The sequence below is a fragment of the Lytechinus variegatus genome, chromosome 1 (genome assembly GCF_018143015.1).
Source record: "Lytechinus variegatus isolate NC3 chromosome 1, Lvar_3.0, whole genome shotgun sequence".
NCBI classification, from domain to species: domain Eukaryota; kingdom Metazoa; phylum Echinodermata; class Echinoidea; order Temnopleuroida; family Toxopneustidae; genus Lytechinus; species Lytechinus variegatus.
In genome coordinates, this window is record NC_054740.1 from 89671572 (window position 1) to 89692848 (window position 21277).

The 21277-nt window shown below is 34.5% G+C and overlaps 1 protein-coding gene across 4 annotated transcripts in view; it reads left to right on the forward strand.

The window, feature by feature from the left end:
* The window catches only part of LOC121427884, an 82206-nt gene that overhangs the window by 41304 nt on the left and 19625 nt on the right, over positions 1-21277 (forward strand). For all 4 annotated transcript variants that reach the window (XM_041624483.1, XM_041624460.1, XM_041624475.1 and 1 more), the window contains 24 exons: positions 483-683; positions 1313-1497; positions 1617-1800; positions 2532-2663; positions 3068-3196; positions 4111-4230; positions 5328-5431; positions 6098-6260; positions 6933-7058; positions 8480-8602; positions 9011-9136; positions 9543-9674; positions 10050-10184; positions 10388-10510; positions 11363-11488; positions 11956-12072; positions 12818-13060; positions 14027-14167; positions 15358-15483; positions 17286-17414; positions 18051-18163; positions 19413-19650; positions 20164-20292; positions 21145-21261. In XM_041624483.1, the coding sequence (XP_041480417.1) occupies positions 483-683; positions 1313-1497; positions 1617-1800; positions 2532-2663; positions 3068-3196; positions 4111-4230; positions 5328-5431; positions 6098-6260; positions 6933-7058; positions 8480-8602; positions 9011-9136; positions 9543-9674; positions 10050-10184; positions 10388-10510; positions 11363-11488; positions 11956-12072; positions 12818-13060; positions 14027-14167; positions 15358-15483; positions 17286-17414; positions 18051-18163; positions 19413-19650; positions 20164-20292; positions 21145-21261 (3462 nt within the window). The remainder of the gene's footprint in view (positions 1-482; positions 684-1312; positions 1498-1616; positions 1801-2531; positions 2664-3067; positions 3197-4110; positions 4231-5327; positions 5432-6097; positions 6261-6932; positions 7059-8479; positions 8603-9010; positions 9137-9542; positions 9675-10049; positions 10185-10387; positions 10511-11362; positions 11489-11955; positions 12073-12817; positions 13061-14026; positions 14168-15357; positions 15484-17285; positions 17415-18050; positions 18164-19412; positions 19651-20163; positions 20293-21144; positions 21262-21277) is intronic.

The window sequence follows — 21277 nt, forward strand, 5'->3', positions numbered from 1 at the left end:
AGTGTATTCTTAGCATAAACTAGATGAAATTGCACACTTATATCCATGAACCAATTCACATCACAAAAAAAAGAGAGTTCACAGCTTCTTTCACACTTAGGGAAATCTGTTGGGTAAGCTGAAAAGTGAATATCAGATAAAAAGACACAGGTCTGAAGATATTTTACTTTTTATTTATTCACACTTTTCTATTTTGTGACATACAAGTCGATCTAGAAGAGTTGTATAAAATGAATGTGGCATGTCTTGCGTCCAACCCATTGCATTCAGCCTTACAGTTTCAACTACAGTTTGAACAATTAGCATCTAAAGCAGCTTGGTGATTCGACATAGAACCAAGCTCCACCACATAATGCTCAATGTACTTCTATTTTTTAAACTGTTGCATCTGTTATTGATTGCAAAATTTGAAGTTTGGTCATCCAATCTTGAAATAAATTGTTCATGTTGTCATTAATTATTCTCTTATTTTCTACTTACAGAAAGCTATTCTCCTATTCTTGGAAATTTGACAGAGATGAACCCAAGTGGAGATTACCCAGCTATTAATGGAGATGGTGTGGTCAATGTAATTGTTAATCGTACCTACACTTTTCAGATAACAGCTACAGACCAAAACAATGATGTTATTACCTACAGTCTTACGGGCAATGTCCCATCCAGTGCTTCTATAGATAGCTCAAGTAAGTAACTTGGTAGTCTGACATTTACTGCTGGGATATTGTTTTTGTGAAGTCACCTGATCCATGCCAACATGCTATCAGTGTTGTTGTCCTAACAGGATGTTTGGCCCTTTCCTTGTCATTGGTGCTTCTACTTTCGTACAATATTGATGGAAATGCCTACCCAGAAATAATTTTCACTCTGACCTGAAAAGAATATATGATGTAATTTTAAGCTGTAAATCCTAAACCCATGTGGTACTGTGAGAGAGAGAGAGAGAGAGAGAGAGAAAAAAAAAAGGTCCCTTGTTGGCATCTCTGCCTTTGTCTTTGTCTTAACAATACCATACAATGTAGTAAATGATAATATGTGATATTTGGTAGAATGTGTTTGATCTTTTGTAAATTTGTGAAAAGTAGTAGTCAAGATATATGCCCAATATACAAATGTTCCTTCATTCAAAGAATTAATATGTGACTTGGCATGATCTTTTGAAGTCCATAGTCATTGTGATATCTCATTTTATACTAGCAGAGGTGAATACTTGCATAAGATGTAGTCTTAGTTCGAGTGAAATTCTAATTCATTTCTCCTTTTGTTGACAATATTCCGTTAATTCTTGTTTCTCTTCAATTTTGTATCTTTGCAGCCGGCATGATCACTTGGACACCAGCAAATACCGATCCAGCTGTGATAGAGATAAGGGCCACTGATGGTACTGGTCTTTATGGTGCTCTTCAACTTTTGATTGTTGTTTGCGGATGTCAGAATGAGGGAGTTTGCAATTTCAACGACATCATGGCTGGCGACGATCTCAACAATAATAAATTTGCTGTAAGGAAATTTCTCCCCTTTTTTAAAATACCTTCCTCTTTCTTCATATTTTGTTTTCTCCCATCTCATATTCATGTTATTAATTATTTTGTATTCCTTGTTTCTTTGATGACATTCAGGTTGCCCAATGCATGTGCCAAGCTAATGGTTATAGTGGACCATTTTGTGAGAATGACAAAGATTCTTGTCAGTTTGTTAATTGCTACCCTGGTGTAACATGTATTGATCTGCCTCCCCCAAGTGAGGTCCCCACATGTGCTGACTGCCCCCCAAGCCTAACAGGAGATGGATTCCAATGTTCTGGTAATGTGTTTCTCATTCATTTAATAATACTTTCTGCAGATAATCCTGGGCCCTGTCTTACAAGACTTACGATTGATCTGATCAACCCCAAGTATATGGAATCCATTGATATCATAAATCATTCCTCTGGAAATTAGCACCAAGTCCTTTGTAAAGCAAAAGAAGCATATGAAAAAACATATCTAGAAAATTATGAATGTATATATCAAAAAACATGTCTAGAAAATTTTTGAACAAACATGAATTGTAGATTTTGACATTGCCAGCTTTCCATAGTTGTGGTTGACTGGATCAATCGATACTCTTTGTAAGACGGGCCCTAGTCTTCAAGAAAATATTTACATCATGACGTAGGAAAAGTGTGAAAACTTTATATTTGAAGTAATCATTGTCTAATAGTTTGTCATTATTTGTTAACCTTTTGTCTCGGTATGCTTACATACATGTACATCTTGATTGAACTTTTACGAATGAAAGGAGATAACCATATTGAAAAGAAATGAATTTATAGATTCTGTCAAAACTTTGAAGTTTTGAAGTACGATAAAGAATGAAATACCAAGAACAATATCGTTAGAAATCACAATGAATGCAGTATCCCCCAAAATGAATTATATAGCTGTGAAATTAATCATAAGAAAATTGCAATGCTTTTGATATTCATATGTCATATTGTGTCATAGGTATGGCTAGTAATAACAGTATTTCTCCTCACTCATTTTCATAATTAGATTTGGATGAGTGTATGTCTGATACTACAAATGATTGCGGTACCCAGGCAAAGTGTGAAAATAACGTTGGCTCATATTCTTGCTCGTGTAACACTGGATATAGTTTACAACCCAACCAGAGAGACTGCATTGGTGAGTATAAGGCTTCATCAATGCTCAAATTACACTGCAGATTTGAGGTTTTAGCTGCTTGATATTTGATAAAAGTAATGTCCTTTGGAAGATAGTGAAATGTTGCCTATGGCACTGATGAGGTACCTTTTTGTTAATTGAGAGGTACCACACTACGCTGAATATATCCAGGAATTTTTGGGACTGAAATCATATCACCTTTAAAGTGGGATTTTTTAAAAGTTGGATTCTTTAAAGATTTATATTGTTCTGAAAATCAATTGTATTCTACTAAAATCGTTGATTGTATTCTGCTTAAAACATTGATTGTATTCTACTTAAAACACATTATTAGCTGTAAGTAAGTTGTGTATTTGGTGAACAGCAGCGCATCTTATGTAATGAATATTGTAATCCCTTCATAGATGTTGACGAATGCGAAAGTGGAATAGATGCATGTGATGAGAACTCTGTTTGTGTTAACAATAATGGATCTTATTTCTGCGTCTGTAATGATGGATACCAGCTCCAATCAGACAACAGAACATGCAGTGGTAAGTGATAACCCATTACTTTTAATTTGATGCAATCTACATGTTTTTTTTTCTTTTGTTAGAGAAATGAGCGGTTTAGTTTTCGTCTTATGTATATTTATGGATAGCAATTGATGTGCATTGATATTGAAATTGAAATATATATAATAAATATTGAAATGTGCATTGATATTGATGTTACTCAGTCAATTCAATTACACCATTTCAGTAAAATTTTCATAACTTTATGCAATAGGTTATATTTTCTCCTTCTCAGGAACTTAAGTTTTGATAATAATAATATGTTCCATTTATACAGCGCAGCTACTATAATTGCATTTACTCAACTGCCCTTGATATTTGGTATCGTATTATTACCCTGGCTGTAGCTGAGCTGCCGTATAGGCGCGAAAGCATTCAAGGAATCAATTCTTCTGGGTACCCATTCACCTCACCTAGGCCAAGTGCAGCACAATTACAATATTTTTATTTCTAATTAAAGAGAAATTCCAGTAGATGCAGTAAACACTGATTTCATGAGAAAGTCTGTAAAACAATTGTCAGTATATCATCGAGGATCTAGATCTGGGGGATCTGGTACAGTTACATTAACTGAACTTTGTTAAATCTTGAAATCTACACTGAAAAATGTTCACACCGAAGATCCCCAACACAGATAAGTGCACATGGGACAATGTATAATTATTGCTTAGAGCGTCGGGCCCGACGCTCTACTAGTATCCTGTGCTTATTTGCTGATTTCTCAGCAATTACACAATTTCTTCCAGAATCCTTTGGCACATGCATTTTATTTATACAAACATACACTTTGATGGTCATTTCATTGGATTCTGTACGAACTCATTTTGATATCGTTACCAAAACTAGCATTTACCTTTAAGCTATGAGAGTTGTTGTTTTTTTCTTGATAATAGATATTGATGAGTGTAATGGTATGCCGTGTGGCCTCCATGCTGATTGTGCCAATGTTATTGGTTCATATACCTGCTCTTGTCAGAGTGGATACATTGGTGACGGCAGAGATAACTGCACTGGTAAGCGGAATTATTCTTTCTTTCTTTTAAAAAGCGATTGTTAACACCAAAGTAGAGTGAAATAAACTTGACAATCCAGTTTGTCATGAAAGGACAATATTATATATTGTTAATTTAATGGTGGGATACATGTAGGTCACTTTGTGCAACTGCTTTTGTCAACTAAAATCAAAATCAATACTTATAATGATTTTAGATCCTAAATTTCAAGCTCGGGTGACATTTGTATGAGCAGTATTGGTTAGAATGTGAAACATAGGCATTGAGTCCTATGCAAGGAATAGAAACAGATACTTAGATTTCCTGAAAATGGATATGTGTTCATCTAAATTATTGTTCTTGGAAGTCACCAAGGGGGCGTTTCATCAATATTTTCGTCCGACAAGTTGTCAGATCTGACAACTTTCCTGGATTCTGATTGGTTGAGAAGCACTGTTACTATAGCATTTGTCGGATAAAACAGTACTTGTCGGATAAAACGTCTGACAAGTCCTTTTATGAAACGCTCCCCAGATATGGCGATAGGAAAATGAAATGTCTTACATAGATACTTTCATTGAATTTAAAAAATATGAGACAGTTTTTGTTTTTATTCCAATAATTATTAAACTAATGGTGTCTTCATCTTTTTCTTAGTGTATCCAAGATACCATGCATACAGAATGATTGTGATCTGTTAGTGTTTGAATAACACTTCTCAATAAGCAGAGAATACAGTCTCTTACTTATTTTCATTTACATAAATTATATGAGTGCATGAATAAATGCATGGGCGGAAATCCCAGGGGGGACGTGTCCCCCCTACTCAAAATAGTAGGGGGGCACAATATCAAATGTCCCCCCTACTATTTTGGGTCTTTGGTGATGCTAAGAAAAATATATAACTCAAAATGTTTTCGGACAAGATTTTTTTTGCTTGTCAAATATATTTTCATCAAAATGACCTTAAATTTTAGGTGAAAGCATTTTCTTTTTTTGCTTGTCAAATTTTCCAGACCCTTGTCCCCCCTACCTTTTGGGAGAGATTTCCGCCCCTGAATAAATGTTCCAGTTTTGAATTTTATTGTACAAGTGAATTTTTTTTCACAATTGTTCAGATTATGATGAGTGTTTCAACCCAAGCGATAATGAATGTGATGATTTAGCTATCTGTGACAACAAAGATGGATACTATACGTGTACTTGCCAATTAGGATATGAGGTAAGGGTTTCCCTTTATTACTATCATCTCTTTTATTTTTTTTCTTCAATATCCTTGTCATTCTCCTCATTATGTCAGAGCTCATTGCAACAATAAAGCTTGTGTACATGTATGTCAATGATTTCTTGTATTTTGAAATTTTGTACCACCAGACAATTCTTGTTATGATTCTTCTGATGACTATTGCTATGCATCGTCATTATTTTTCTTCTTTTGCCAAATACAAAGAAATACTGTTGTGCATAATATAAATTTACTTTTCCTCAGGACACTCATAGTTCAGTCATTCTCTTGACATTAAAATTACATATATAATTCAGTTAACAATAAGCAAAATTTTAATCATATTTCTTTTTACACAGATTTCTAGATTCAGTTTCCATGTACTTTGAAGTTGCATCCCATAATTCCCCATTGCTTCACTGAAAACTAGCCATCAAATGTAGTGTTTAGTTAAAGATCATATTTCATTTTCTTTTAGGTTGTCTTTTCTGTGCTTTTTATTTTCTATTTGTATTCATTGGATTTTTTGTTTGTTTCTCGATTTGTTGGTGTTATCTCGGGTGATTCTGCAGAAAGCTCAGAATATTTTTTTCACATCCTCTATCTCATCACCGTTTTCTGAGTATTATTGTTATTATTATTATTGTTATTATCATTATGAAGGACAAGAACAGCACCAGTAACCCAGGTCAGAACTGCACTGATATTGATGAGTGTTTAGCAGGACAGGACAGTTGCAGTCAATATGCCATCTGTATAAACATCGAAGGAAGTTTCATGTGTGAATGTAGGCAAGGTTACAATGGAGATGGCAACACTTGTGTAGGTAAGTCTACAAACACCATGGCACTGCAAAAACGGTACTTACATGGGCTCATCCCACATGCGGAACCATTGCTATGATTAATACCTGAGATAAAAAAACTTAATTGCTCTTCCATCCAGGTAACATTATTTTTGGAGGATTCTCTCCAGACAATGGAGGATGTAGCAGGAAGTGATTGTGATATTTTTGTGACATATCTCCCCAATACTCCCAATAGGGAGATGATCAGGAGATATGATAGTGGCAGGAAAAATAAAAAAATAATTAATGAAAAAAATATTGAGAGAACAGAGAATGGACTAAGCTTAACCCCGGACTATTAGTTGGGGCTAACATGCCATTGAGCCCCACCTATAATTCGGGGTTAAGGAAAATTTGGCTTGTGAGAATGGAGTAGTAGTCTAAGAGCTATTTCCATATACGCTGATGGAAATTCTATAATCTGTCTTTTAATTATAATTATAGAAATTCAGTCTTTATATACACGTATTTGTGATAAGAGGAAACAAATTTGCTACAGATGTGTTTTTGCATGCCTATTTCATTTCTGGATTTGACTTTGTTGTACTGTACATATATTTGATAACTATCAATTATATTTTAGAGTGATATAATTCTATACCCCTTTAAATCCATTGATTAATCTGCTCGAATGTTTTCAATTTTACATAGATAATGATGAATGTCTGGATCCCTCCGAAAACGACTGTGATGCGAATGCTGCGTGTTCCAATACAGCTGGATCATTCTCATGTGCATGTAATGCAGGATTTACAGGGAATGGAACATACTGTCAAGGTCAGTTCAAAGGGAAAATGAATGTTTCTTAATTGGAATAGTAGAGTTCCTTGTCTAGGGAGTGTTTCATAAAGCTCTTTCATGTATTGTTCAACCATTTTTTTTTAAAGTAAACATGAAAATTTACAAATGATTTTTAAAAAGTATAGTGTAAGAAAGCATAAAGCAAGAGTCACTTTTAAGCTTGAGTTTATGAACAAACACTGTTTAATTGGAATATAAAGTGTCGCAATGTGAGTCTACAGCCATCTCTTATAGAATGTCTTTGAACAGTGATTTTACAAGCAGATCTGTGTATTAGAATTATAGCTAATGTTATATAGACATGCATTTAGACAGAAATAGTCTTACTGAATAGCTTCAGAAAACAACTCACAATGTCTTTGAACAGTGATTTTACAAGCAGATCTGTGTATTAGAATTATAGCTAATGTTATATAGACATGCATTTAGACAGAAATAGTCTTACTGAATAGCTTCATAAAACAACCCACAATTTTGCTAATGATTTGTGACAGACATATGTTTTGTTCCTTTCATATTTTTTTAAAGAGAATCTCAAATAAGTAAGTCATTTTTGCCATGATGTAATTTGTAGAGATAGGCTTTTGATTGATTTCTTTATTTACCAACAACATTCTAATTTTTACAGGTTATAAAACAAATTGCATAATACTTATACATGTACATACATGTATAAAAAAAAATAGCATAGTAAATGAGACCAGAAAATAGCACAAGTGCTAGTTGAGCCTTGCCCACAAATATTTAATTGCACATTTAAGAAGGGGAAAAAAGGCAATTTATTCCTGGGTTATCAGTAACATTTTAAAAAAGTATCTTAATTGTAGTGATTGTACACTGTAGATTTACATGTTGGTTTAATTTCACTTAATGATAATTTAATTGTAAAAGTTTGCTTATCTTGTCAATTATTTTTTAAAGGATCTTGATTCTGTTATCTGTATGAATGGTATAATAAAAAGAGAAGATTAAATAATGTTGATTTTTAATTTTTTTTTACTCCAAAATGCTAAAATGCTGTCTCCTAAGTTTTTTTATCCCCCAAGAATTTTGATTCCCTTTTTATTATACCATTTTTTATGATAGTGATTGTAATGGTAATGATTAAAGTAATATTAATGACAATAATATTAATGATGATTATGATGATGGTGATGATTATGATTGATTACCTGTTTTATAATGGTAATGATTAAAGTAATATTAATGACAATAATATTAATGATGATTATGATGATGGTGATGATTATGATTGATTACCTGTTTTGCATATGATATATAATTTTTGGAGAAACTGAATTTGCCATTGCCATAATTTTGAATATCTGAGCATTTAGAGGGATCGGAGTAGTGTTATTAATTCAAAGATACATATATTTTCTTTCTTTGATGAACAGATATTGATGAGTGCAATTCAAGTCCACCGGTGTGTCATGGAAATGCTAAATGTACTAATACTGAAGGAACATATAGATGTTCTTGTAATGAAGGGTATACTGGAGATGGAGTAACATGCAATGGTAAGTTGCTTATAAAGACCATACCCATGTAAAATATGTTTCTCAATACCGATTCTGGTACCTTAACCCTAACCAGTGCACATTTATTTCTCTTTATATTTTGGTACCTTTACAAAGAAAAGTACTGCTATCTAAAGCTAATATTCTGTGTCACATTTTGCTACTTGTGGTTGAAACATAAATTCAAACTGAGGCTTAAAACAAACTTCAGTTCAGCTTACAGGCTAATCAGTACACATACTCTTGTGATCTAAACTGAGGAATCCATGTCTCCACCTTTATCATTTTTGACTGAAAGATGATGGTTTATTTCATCTAAACAGGCAATATTGTATCTTGTGGTGTTTATTTAAGTCTAAAATAGTGTTACATGTTTTTTTTTTATTATTTAAATCTTGCTTTGACCAGATATCAATGAGTGTGACGAACAGATTGATAACTGCACTCAGGTGTGTAATAATAATGATGGATCCTTTACTTGTAGCTGCAATCAAGGATTTATGTTGAATACAGAAGATCAAGTCACCTGTGATGGTAAGTCTACCTGATGGAAAAACTAACTTCAAGTTTTGCTTCAGACTCGACTCCAAAATTGACTCTGTGTTTAGTCTTCTACAATACATACCCGACTCTGATACGAGTCTGAATTGACTCCAAACTGATGCTTTTGACTGAAAATGACACATTGCCTGAAGAGACCAATACCAGACATGACTTGGATGTGATTTCAAATATATTTCAAACAACTGTAAATCATGTTGTCAACATGAAATAAACTTTCTCCTATTATGTAGGATAAGAGTTATTGAGGACCCCCCCCCCCCCCCCGTGCATGCTAACTTATACATGTAAATGGATGAATAGAAAAAATATTAACATTGATTTTCCATGTGTCATTTGTCAAATAGATTTAAATATTGTTTTGTATCTTATATACTAGTGGCTGTTGCAGTGGCATGTAATGCTGAACTGGATCCTTGTACAGGAGGTGGAATATGTATGAATTCCACAGGTCTACTTAATTGTACTTGTCCAAGAGGATTTGATAACTTCAATGATACCCACTGTGAAGGTATGTGTTTTATCCCTAGGACATACTCTACTTTTGTATATACATTAATTTTCTAAACTTCCAATCCCCCTCCCCCATATTTTTGCCCCAATGGGCAATTTTATTTACATGAAAGAAAACATACACATAGAATGTCATTTAAAAACACACTTCTATCAAAGTTTTGTGTTAGAAATATCTTAGCTGAATGTCCATTGTGAATCTGGAATTCATCCTATTGAAATTGGGAACTTTCGTGTGATCTAAAAGATTTGAATTTTCTCGTTTTGTTGCAATAGTTATGGCAAAACTTCTAAGCCCTGGGTGACCACTCTTTCCCAATTCCAACCTGTAGCAGAATATTATCTCACATTTTGTTCATCTATTCTCTTTCAGATATTAATGAATGTTCTGATAATACTACAAACAATTGCGACCCATCAGTCGGTGTCTGTTCTAACAAAGAAGGTGGATACACGTGCTCCTGCATGGATGGGTACATGCTTGATGTGAATGATAGAGATTGTCGAGGTAAGAAAAAGGGTTGTGAAGTGTTCTAGGAGACATGACTTTATTATGATATTAATGGTAATGAATATGTTTTTATTAGTCTCATCATTACTATATTCACTTTTGTCTTTGTCATTTTCAATGTCCTAACTACTGTTGTTGCTCTTGTAACAGTATCAACATGCATAGCCACATTTATTATGACTGTATTTATTTTCTTTTAGATATCAATGAATGTGAGACAGAGAGTAATGACTGTTCTGTGGATGCTGTGTGCAATAACTTGCCTGGCTCATTCACCTGCACTTGTAATGCTGGATACATGGGAGATGGAACTAATTGCACAGGTTTGTATCATATAATTCTATGGTTTCTAGTACTTGGGATAAAGAGAAAATACACGAGTAATATAATTCTATGATTGCTAGTATTTGAGATTAAGAGAAAATACATAAGTAACATAATTCTAAGATTGCTAGTATTGGGATGATATGGCTGAATGCTTGTGAAATCATTCTGCAGTGCTGATTGTTAAAGTAAATTCTGGTTGACGTTATTTATGTAATATGTACTCAAAGGTCAAGTCCACCCCAGGAAAATGCCGACTTAAATAGATAGAGAAAAATCAAAGTAGCATAGTGCTGAAAATTTCAACAAAATCGGATGTAAAATAAGAAAATTATGACATTTTAAAATTCTGCTTATTTTTCACAAAACAGTGATATGCACAACTAGGTGAGTCAGTCCATGATGTCCATCACTCACTATTTCTTTTGTTTTTTATTATTTGAATTATACAATATTTCATTTGTTATAGATTTGACAATATGGACCAGCCTGACTGGACCATATAGTATCAAACAATGCTAATACCACAGAAATATTGAGTGGATGACATCATAGTCTCCTCATTTACATACCAGCCAGTATGTGCATACACCTTTTTTTTTAATTAAGCGAAACTTTCAAATGTCATAACTTTCTTATTTTACATCTGATTTTGATGAAATTTTCAGTGTCATGCTTGTTGGATTTTTCTCTTTCTATTCAAATCAACTTTTTGTTGGGGTGGACTTTTCCTTTAAAGAAATGTGTATAGTTCTATGTGTTTGTTCTGTCTGCATTGTTTTCTACCACACTTAATCTCATATCTCTTGTCTAATTTTTTCTTTTTGTTTTTTTTACCATGTTGCTTATAGATATTGATGAATGCCAGGATAGTTCCATTTGTGGAGAAAATAGTGAATGTGAAAACACTGCAGGTTCATACATGTGCCAATGCTCCCCTGGGTATTTAGCAGGAGGACCCAACTCGACTTGTCAAGGTAACCCATTCTACGTCTTAATTTCATTTTTGTATCTATAATTTTTTCTATTCTTTGATGTTTGTAAATAACTTCTTGTAATATTAAAGAACTACATGTGCATAAAGTCCTGAAATGTAAAAAAATTATTCTGACAATAGTTTTACCAAAGTAAAATGTTTTCATGTAGGTATTGATTTTTAACTATCGTAAAAACACTTCTTGCTGTAATAAAATACAGATGTTTAATGCCATACCATTAGTCTTTATGAGTGTGAAAAAAAAAGATTTTAGCAACACATGCAGGTCATATCTATCAAAAGTTTTTGATCTGATATTTCAGGGAAGGTTGATACATAATTTTTGCTCCATTTTTCTGGCATCCCCCCCCCTCGCTTTTAGACTACAAATTGATATTAATGAATAAATTGACGATATGTTGTCGCAGAAGGGTACTTTTATCATGGATTTTCTCTTGTTTTGCACAGATATGAATGAATGTGTTTCTATGCCATGTCATGCCAATGCTAATTGCAGCAACAATATAGGATCCTATGTATGTACCTGTCTTCAAGGTTTCACTGGTGATGGATCTAGTTGTGAAGGTGAGTTTACTATTGTACCACATCTTTTTATTTGCTTATCGGGAAAAAAGAGGAAGGCTTTCATTCCATTATTATAGCGATTTTAATAATAATAATAATATAGGGTATTTATATTGTGCACATATCCACCTTGTTAGGTGCTCAAGGTGCTCCTATATTACTCGGCAAAGCTTTTTAAGGAATTACTTCCTACCGGTACCCATTTACCTCACCTGGGTTGAGTGCAGCACATTGTGGATCAGTTTCTTGCTGAAGGAAATTACGCCATGGCTGGGATTCAAAACCCCTGACCCTCTGTTTCAAAGTCCGAAGACTAATCCACTGGGCCACAACGCTTTGAAGGAAACCGTATTTGCTTACTATGATCTGCCATCAGCTGAGGGAGTGCTACCAATGTCTGTCAATGCATGTTACTTCCTTTGTTTACAAGGGTAAACAGAGGGCATCCCATCAGATGTAGTCTTGTAATCTCAATATTTTCTTGATCCTACATGGTGGTGGTGGTGGTTTTTTACCTGACTGCAAAGAAAGCATGAATGCTTGTAAGCAAGCAACCAGAGGACCGACGGCTTAAGGTCCTCTCCGAAGGACCTGGTACTGAGGATTAATGCCTTACCAAAGGGCACTAGCGCACCAAGTGGGAATCGAACCCGGGTCACTGGAATACGAATCCCCCGCTCCACCGACTGAGCTATCGCGCCTCCAAATGCTAATAGTGTATTATTGTTTTTATGACCCGATGTAGATGTCAACGAGTGCAATGACACCAGCCTGTGCACAAACAGTAGGTGTGAGAATTTTGTTGGTTCGTATACCTGCATCTGTAATGATGGTTACCGTGGTGACGGAACAGATGATTGTGTGGACATAGACGAGTGTTTGGATAATCCAGATAGCTGTCATCTTCGAGCTACGTGTAGCAACACGGATGGTTCTTACACATGTACGTGCAATGCAGGATATGAAGGAAATGGCACCTATTGCACAAGTAAGTTGATCAATGTAATTCATGACAATGTTTCTAGGATTGAGGTTAACACCAGCACTCAGCTTTAAAATAATAGATGGGAGCAAGGAGTGAGTTGTTCCCTGTAAGCCCTGGCATTGCGTTCTCCAAATCAATAGCGCGAGAGATGGATAAATAAAATCACTTTTGTTAATCTTGTGTATAAACATTGTTATTTCCCTTCTGTGTTCCAGCTATTCCATTTTGCAGCAGATCCCCTTTCAGATATATAACTTCTCAGTTATCTGATATTGCCCCCTGTATGTGAAATCTTGATTCTGAAAACCATTAAACAAACTGCATGAACAGTTAATAGTATTTATCGTGATCCAAGTTTCTATTTCAATTACTTATTCATGAAATTTAAATTTTTAATTAAAATTAAAATCATAGCAGTGATTAGGGAAATTGATCCCTACGTCATAGCTGGAAATTGACCAGTGTGTACACTGATTTGGCCGATATTTCCACTAGTGCCATCAGTTTTTGGTGACCATGTAAAGTGAACAATGAAAGGTAGATTATTTTTTCGTGATGAAATTTGAAGCTGCGTTCATGTCCCATAATTTGAATTACCATAATTTCTAGGCAATTATCCTGAATGAATGGTTAAAATGGAAACTTATTTTGCAAGAATTCTAACATTTTTCATGATTTGTTCAATCATTTTCATGATTTCTTGCAAGAAGTGAGACAATGCTTAGAATGTTGTAATGTGCAGATGGCATTTGTGGCATTAACTCACTTGTTAACAATATTAAGTTATTGCTGAATTGAAGTGTGATTTATAAAGGTTACAATTTTTTTTTATTGATGAAATTTAATGATTCTATTAAAGAATTACAATTAAAACGTAGATATAGAACTTCAATCAGTTGATACTTACACTGTATAATACATCAGAGAAGACAATAATCATTGGGAGCTTACATAATTCTCAATTTACAGATATAAATGAGTGTGAAGATGGTCCGATTGATTGTGATTTCAACTCCATGTGTTCAGACACAGACGGCTCCTACACATGTTCATGTAACCAGGGTTATTTCGATTCAACTGGTGGTCGTGCTAGTGATGGGGAATGCCAAGGTAAAATATTCACTGACTTTAATGCTGTTAATAAATTCGACTTTTTCATATATTCATGTGTTATGGCAAGTTGACATAGTTGTTCCTCAATATTTCTGCCAATGTGGTTGTCTCCAAAGTCTTATGAATAATTCATGGGTATAATAAATTTTGAGGCAAGGGACTTCATATTTTTTAAATAACCCTAGTGGTAAACAATTGGAATTATAATCAACATCAAAGGTACTCAGTTTTTGGTTACTAGGATGCAGCTATTATTCTAATTCAATGAAAATGGACATTTAAGGACATTCCACATTTAAAATGAAATCCATGTCATTTTCACCAAAGTTACTTTAGCACCTAAATATTCCAAATACCGGTATGCAAACATTAATATTGGTTCATGTGCTTGCTTTTTTTGCTATCGAGCTTTGAAGTTTACCCATTTCAAAGGTCTCGAGAAATAAAAATAATGTTGTATTTTTAGAGCCATTGAGATCACAAATTTGGGTTTATACCATTATTACTCAGTGAGAATCCGTCTAAATTTCACCAATTTCACGTGATAGTGCAGAATTATATGCTTAATGCAAGGGATTCACTCATTGCTATTCATTTGCTCTTTAATGATAAGCAGCACCTTCAGTTTTGAAAATAAGGCGTGAAGACGACAAAAACATATCTAAAAAAATTGAAATTTTCATAAAGATTTTAAGAAGTACAGTAATTGGGGGTTCACGTGCTTGTTTTCAAACTATCAGCACTTTTCTTTTGAGTAAACATGCTTTTAAAAAAACAAAAAACGTGTCAAAAGGCTTGTATCTTTGTATGGACAAATTCTTCACCACTTTCCCATTTGATCAAACTCGAGGCCATATTCGTCATATTTTGCAGCATTGCAAAGTAAAGTCTTCTGAAGAGTTAGAGGCTTTTAAAAAGTAGGTCCATGGATTATTTTCAGCTTTGTTAAATAACACATAAAGATTTGCTGTTAGAGTGGAGATGTCTAGAGAAATCAGCTGATACTTGCAGCTGATTGCTCACCTGTTCATGTATTGTGACTTCAATGCGCAATGCGTAAAATAATGCGAAGATAGGACTGCGCTCAAACATAACTGGGGAACGTCCTTAAAGTCATATACAGCTCAATTTGTTAACAAACCCATTCTGTGTACATTTATCTTAGCTTGTATATTTTTGCTTTTCAGATGTGGATGAATGTGATCTCCAAGTGGACATGTGTGATGAAAATTCCATGTGTCAGAACAACGCTGGAAATTACACGTGTAACTGTAACGATGGTTATATGGCTGTGGATTGGCTATCATGTACAGGTTTGTATTCTGTGATCAAATACGTATCAAGTGGCTTTAGTCTAGACTTTCAATCCAATTATAGGCTAAGCATGCGCTAAATAATTATTTGCATTTCACAGGATCTTTGTACATGACGAAAACCTCTCGTTTAAACTTTGAGTCATTGCCTTTGAAAGAGGGGAGAGTTCCAACTCGAAGAAGCTTATCAAAGAAAGTAAACACAACTAGCCCCTTGTGGGCAACACTTAACCGCATCAATGAAACCCATTTAATAGGTTGGATAGTCTTGTACTCAGACATTTGTTGGCGCAATTTATAGTCGTTCATCTCTCTCCTCTCTTTGCTCCTGCCTGTATCACTTTGTCATGGTCATCTCTCCCTCTCTCTTCCTCTTTCCTCTCTCCCTCTTTCTTCTATACTCTTAAGCTTGATATCATCATTCATTGATTTTTTTTCTTCTTTATCTACTTATCCCTCTGGTTCTTCTTCCCTTCTGCCTCAGATCCTCCTTCCTCATTCTCCTAGCTGTTTCACTATCGACTCCACTTTCCATCTGTGCAATTAATAATGAGTGCATACTCTTTAATATCTATTGCTATCTAATTTTTCATACTTTAAGAAATATTGTTTATTAGGAGTATTATCATTGCCACGCTTAACCTCATAATTCCATCATTTAATTAATAGTTTTGAAGTGATTCACACCCCTGTCATTTACATTAGAAACCAAAAACACACTTATAGAACAGTAGTCTGGTCTATGAATTAGACTAGTCAATGATAATGAGTTTGCTGTCTTTCAGATTGAAACACTGACTTCCGAGTTCCTGAAGACTGTCTACATTGGAAACTCGGAAGTCAATGTTTCAATTTAAACGAGGCAAAATGCGTCCGTTCGATACGAACACATGAAGAGCGTTGGCAGCACGCTGAGCAGAGAGATATATACACTGAATATAACATATCTTGGCTTATACTCGGTCCTTTTCAGAAATTCAAAGTTATATCTGGGGTAGCTATCAATTTAAGAAGTCTTATTTATAAAATGAAGATGAAATAACTAACAAGAAAACGAATAATGATGTCCAGAAATTCAAGCCAGTCTTGCGGTAAAACTAAAAACCACAGCCAAGGTCAGTGATGGGCGATTGCTATTGTGTAAACAACATATTTTGGCTACTCCCTTCACAATGCAAGTTGATAATGTCTGTGTTTAAAGGATTCTTGAGTAATATTTCATCTATTTCCAATCCAATTTTCATGCTTTAAAGCTTATTCTGGGATACAAATTCTTGTTAACAACTTTTCCATTATAATATTAAAAAGAGACAACTTTTATTACAGGAGAGTAACCATGCAGCTCAGGTGGGAATTCAGTAGTTGTATATTCTGTGGTTATCAATCCCTTTATGCCCTTATCACACCCGAGGGCATTCTGCGGTCTGGGGACAGATAAGGTTTCTTGGGGTGCTGCAGAGAAGTCAATGTTTCAATTCCGAGTTTGCCAGGGCTTACTCGGAGAGATTTAAACAGGAGATTTTCGTAATGAGAAGGTCTTGTATTTTCTCTAAGAATTTCAGCATATTTGTTGGGATGAAAAGAAGTATAAAAAGATACTTGTATTTTTTTGTTATTGTTTAGATGTATGAAATAAGAAGATTGTTTTTGTACCTTTGATCTATTTCATCGATATAGCTATCAAAATGAACTAATATTCATATGCTCTGATCACCCAAAGTCAAGATTTTTATCTGAATATAAGTAACAAAGCTGCCTTGGACATGTTGTGATACATTAATTCATGTTCATTTTATTTCTAGATATCCTGGAGTGCTCTCAGAATTCCAATCCATGTAACACTGGTGCATTTGAGGTTTGCAAGGAGCTTGAGGGTAGCTATGAATGCATATGCCAGCCTAGTACCTACAGAGTGAATGGTGTATGCTCAAGTAAGTTCTATAGCACTGGTTAGAGTGGTTGGTGTGTATACAAGGTAACTTTTGACATGGTTTTGATTGCAATGGCAAAGTTATAGCGTGCACACCGTTCCACCGACCCACAAAATGATAATGTGCATCATCCGTTTCATAGAACTGCAAGGTTTCATGAAAACCTTATTCGATGACATCACAATGACATTCATGCGCAATAGCAAGTGTGTTGTGGCTATCATTATGATTTATGGATTTATTCATGCAGCCCAGTAAAAATTTGTGCATAGATAGCACTCAACCAATCAGATTGCAGGGATTTTCTCACCCATCATATGATAGTTTTTAGAGAATTATTTCTAATTCACATTCAAATCTTCGAATTATTCCTATTTTCCTGTTGAATTTGTATATCTATGTAATTGACAAGATACTTTGCCTTGGATTTACAGTGAAAAAGTAAATTATTCTTTTCGCTATGTAGCAAAGAATATGAGTTGGTGTATATTCTCAGAATTTTGAAGTATGTGACGTTTGAGAAATAAATCAATTTTATTTTTACAAAAGACTATGTTTATTATCAATGATATACCTAAATAATTTCAGTTTCTATTCATGTCTCAAACCATTCTCCTGTCTGACTTTTTATTTTAGTGACCACCACTCTGTTTTTGACGACAAGGTTTGTGGACATCCAAGGTTTGATTGTCCAATACCATTTTGATACAATTAACAATGAAGCTGATCGCCAGGGGCTTGCTAATGATGTGAGTATTTACCACGATCACCACTAGCTTTACCATTTAACCTGAGTGTATTCTTTAACTAGAAAGATTTTTTATAAAGTTGGTTGGGAAGGGACATTTTTTTCCTTGCGGAGGAAGCTTTAGTGTTATGCAATAGGTTAAATGTAATTATTTCTTTTTAGTCATTGTGGACCTTATGTCATAGGTATGGATGGATTTGTGTGAGGGAATGAAGCTTTTTGGTGTTAGAACTGATAAGGAAATCACCTTTTACAGAATATCTCTGCCCCACTTAAAATGGCTAAGGCCAACACTGAGAAATCATTCCACCATGTCTTGTAGAATAGATTACATTTGTTTCCACACCATGACTATATCTGGCCCTTAAGCAGCGGAAGGGAGACATATCTATGAAGATAGACTCTCGCGCCTCAATTGGCCTAGTCTTGCCTCAAGAAGGGATTATGTGCTCTGTTACTTTGTTTTAAAATGTTTACATGGTCACATTCAATGTGAATCTCTCTCACGAAATGTCTTCATCAATTCCCGTCATCAAGAGCTCCATACATTTTGTCATCTGTCTTCTCAAACCCAAGCTCTCTTTCTCTCACCCTCTCGCCGGTTTCAAAGAATATAAAATGTTCTCTCTATAATACTGAAGTAAGGAATGCTGCTGTTCTCAATTCTTTACCTTCCTTCCTCCTTTCTCTAACACAATCCCTCTTTACCACAAGAATAGAAGTAAGGTAAATTTTAATTTCATTTTGTTGGGCTTCTTAAATCATAAATAATCCAATTATCATATTATTAATTATATTGCATTCTATTAGATATGCTTATATTAATTTACAGTGTTTATTTCCACATTGCCAGATTAGATCAAAATAGTAATACAATGCTCATCATTTTTTTATTTCACTAGTTTGTATTTATTAATGACCAGTGCACTATATTTTTAATTATTACTTTCAATCAATCTCCAGTTTTATGTCAAACATCAATCAGCTTTTGATTATTCTTTTATAGGAATTTCGCTAAACATTGAGCAAGATTAATTTTTTAAATTTGTATGTTATTTGTACGCAGTGCAACATTTGGGGGTGGTATGCTTCCGAGCAACAGCTATTCATTATGCTTTTATCACCCCTGATCAGCATGTAGCACTGCTCCATTCTGTATTGTTTGTTTTTACCATGTATAATGTCATCTATGGTTGTATCGTGATTTGGTCAAATATATAATAAATATGAAAAATGATTTGACATTGCAGACGATGGCTCTCCTAATGAAGTCAGAAACGTTCTCCAATGTCCTTGATGTTTCTATTCAATCACTGACTCTCCTTGATGGCGGCATGGTCGCTGAGGTCATATTCCGTGTCGATATCCCGTTCACAAACACAACCACCGAGAATGATCTTGCTATGGACTTTGTAGCTGGTCTGACAGGTACCAAAAAGGACATCCTTGAGCCTGACAACAGAGTGTATGCCAATACAATTGATGTTGGTAAGTTTGACCCTTTGATCATGACCTTACTCTGTGTCGCCTTGTAGTCTGAGACAATGGCCCGTATTCTGAAGTCGGGTTTAACTTAAATTCAGGTTTAAAGTTGTGGTTTAAGTATGGAAAGCCAATTGTTACATAATCACTACAGTAGAGATATCATACCCTCAGTTCATTCAGCTCTCAAATAATTCATAATTGTGTAGGAAGTATGAATAGATGATTGTCTTTACCATCGATGAATCAGGAAAGAGCACAGTAAACTCTAAGAAACATAAAACTTAATAAAAATTTTGATACTTTTGGCTTTCCATACTTAAACCACAACTTCAAACCTGAGTTTAAGTTAAACCCGACTTCAGAATATGGGCCATGATGTTGAATAACATGTAAACATTGCCCTGTCTCTTCCATAGTCTCTCTCTCTTTCTTCTTGATACTGATCTGCCTTTCAAACAAATTTTTGATAATATTCTATTCCTAAGTTTCTCTGCAATTTGACGTCTCTCTTTGTAGATCTGAATGAGTGTGCAGACATGACCATATGTCCAGAACTTTCAGTGTGCATCAATACGGTTGGCAGCTACTCATGCAAGTGTGAACAAGGATATACTTTCCTTGATAGCACCAATCAGACGTGTGTAGGTGAGTGAGTCTTCTCAAATGATCACGTGTAGAAAAACTGATCATTCAAAGTATGAATATTAATGCATGGGTCTCACATTGTATGAATAGGGTGAGAATGAGAAACATTTCTCAAAGTAACATAGAGATGCTTCTTTCCTACATTATTTTCCTAGGAAATTTAATCATATTCAATCCAATATATGTGGTTAACATCCAGTTAGCAGCCTTCAATCCCAAAGTATAAAATTTTGCATGACTTTGTCATTGCAAAGTAATGTGTAGGTTGAGCTTTTAATTGCAAATTAAATGTTTCTGTTGCTCAGTATGCAAAGAATTCCACTGATAATTTTTGTTTTAGGCGAGAAACATTGCAAGATTATTATCAATTTGCCACAGTTAGAATTTGACGGAAATTTTGGCAATGGTTTAGCTGTAGTGACATATACTCATATTAATTAGCCTGTGGTCCTGGTATTTCTGTTTATCAAAAATATGGGCAATTCTGATAGCAACTGTTAAACATGGGTTAACTTTGATCACACTTTTATGGAGTGCCACTCATTCACCAAATAACAGTTAATCTTATTCTGCTGCAAAAAGTTGTCAAAATATCAACTGAGTCGTAAAATGGAAAGGAACAGAAAATGCAAAAGATATGAATTTTGACTAATTAATCAAGACATCATGATTGCCCAGGATATGGAAGAAATATTATGAAGCCAGCATTCTATAGAAGTGTTGTTTAAAATTCTAGTTCAGGCTGTGGTTCAACCTGGGTTTAATTATCAGCAATGTTTATATAGGGTGCTTGTGTACTGAAAGAGCAATGCCAGTATCAATATGTGGTTTTTTTTCTGTTTGTTCATGTAGATCTGGATGAATGTGAAGCCAACGTATGCAGCGAGTACTCCAATTGTACAAATAGCATTGGGAGCTTTACATGTGTTTGTAATGATGGATTCACTGGTGATGGTATAATTTGTGATGGTAAGTAATATCATTC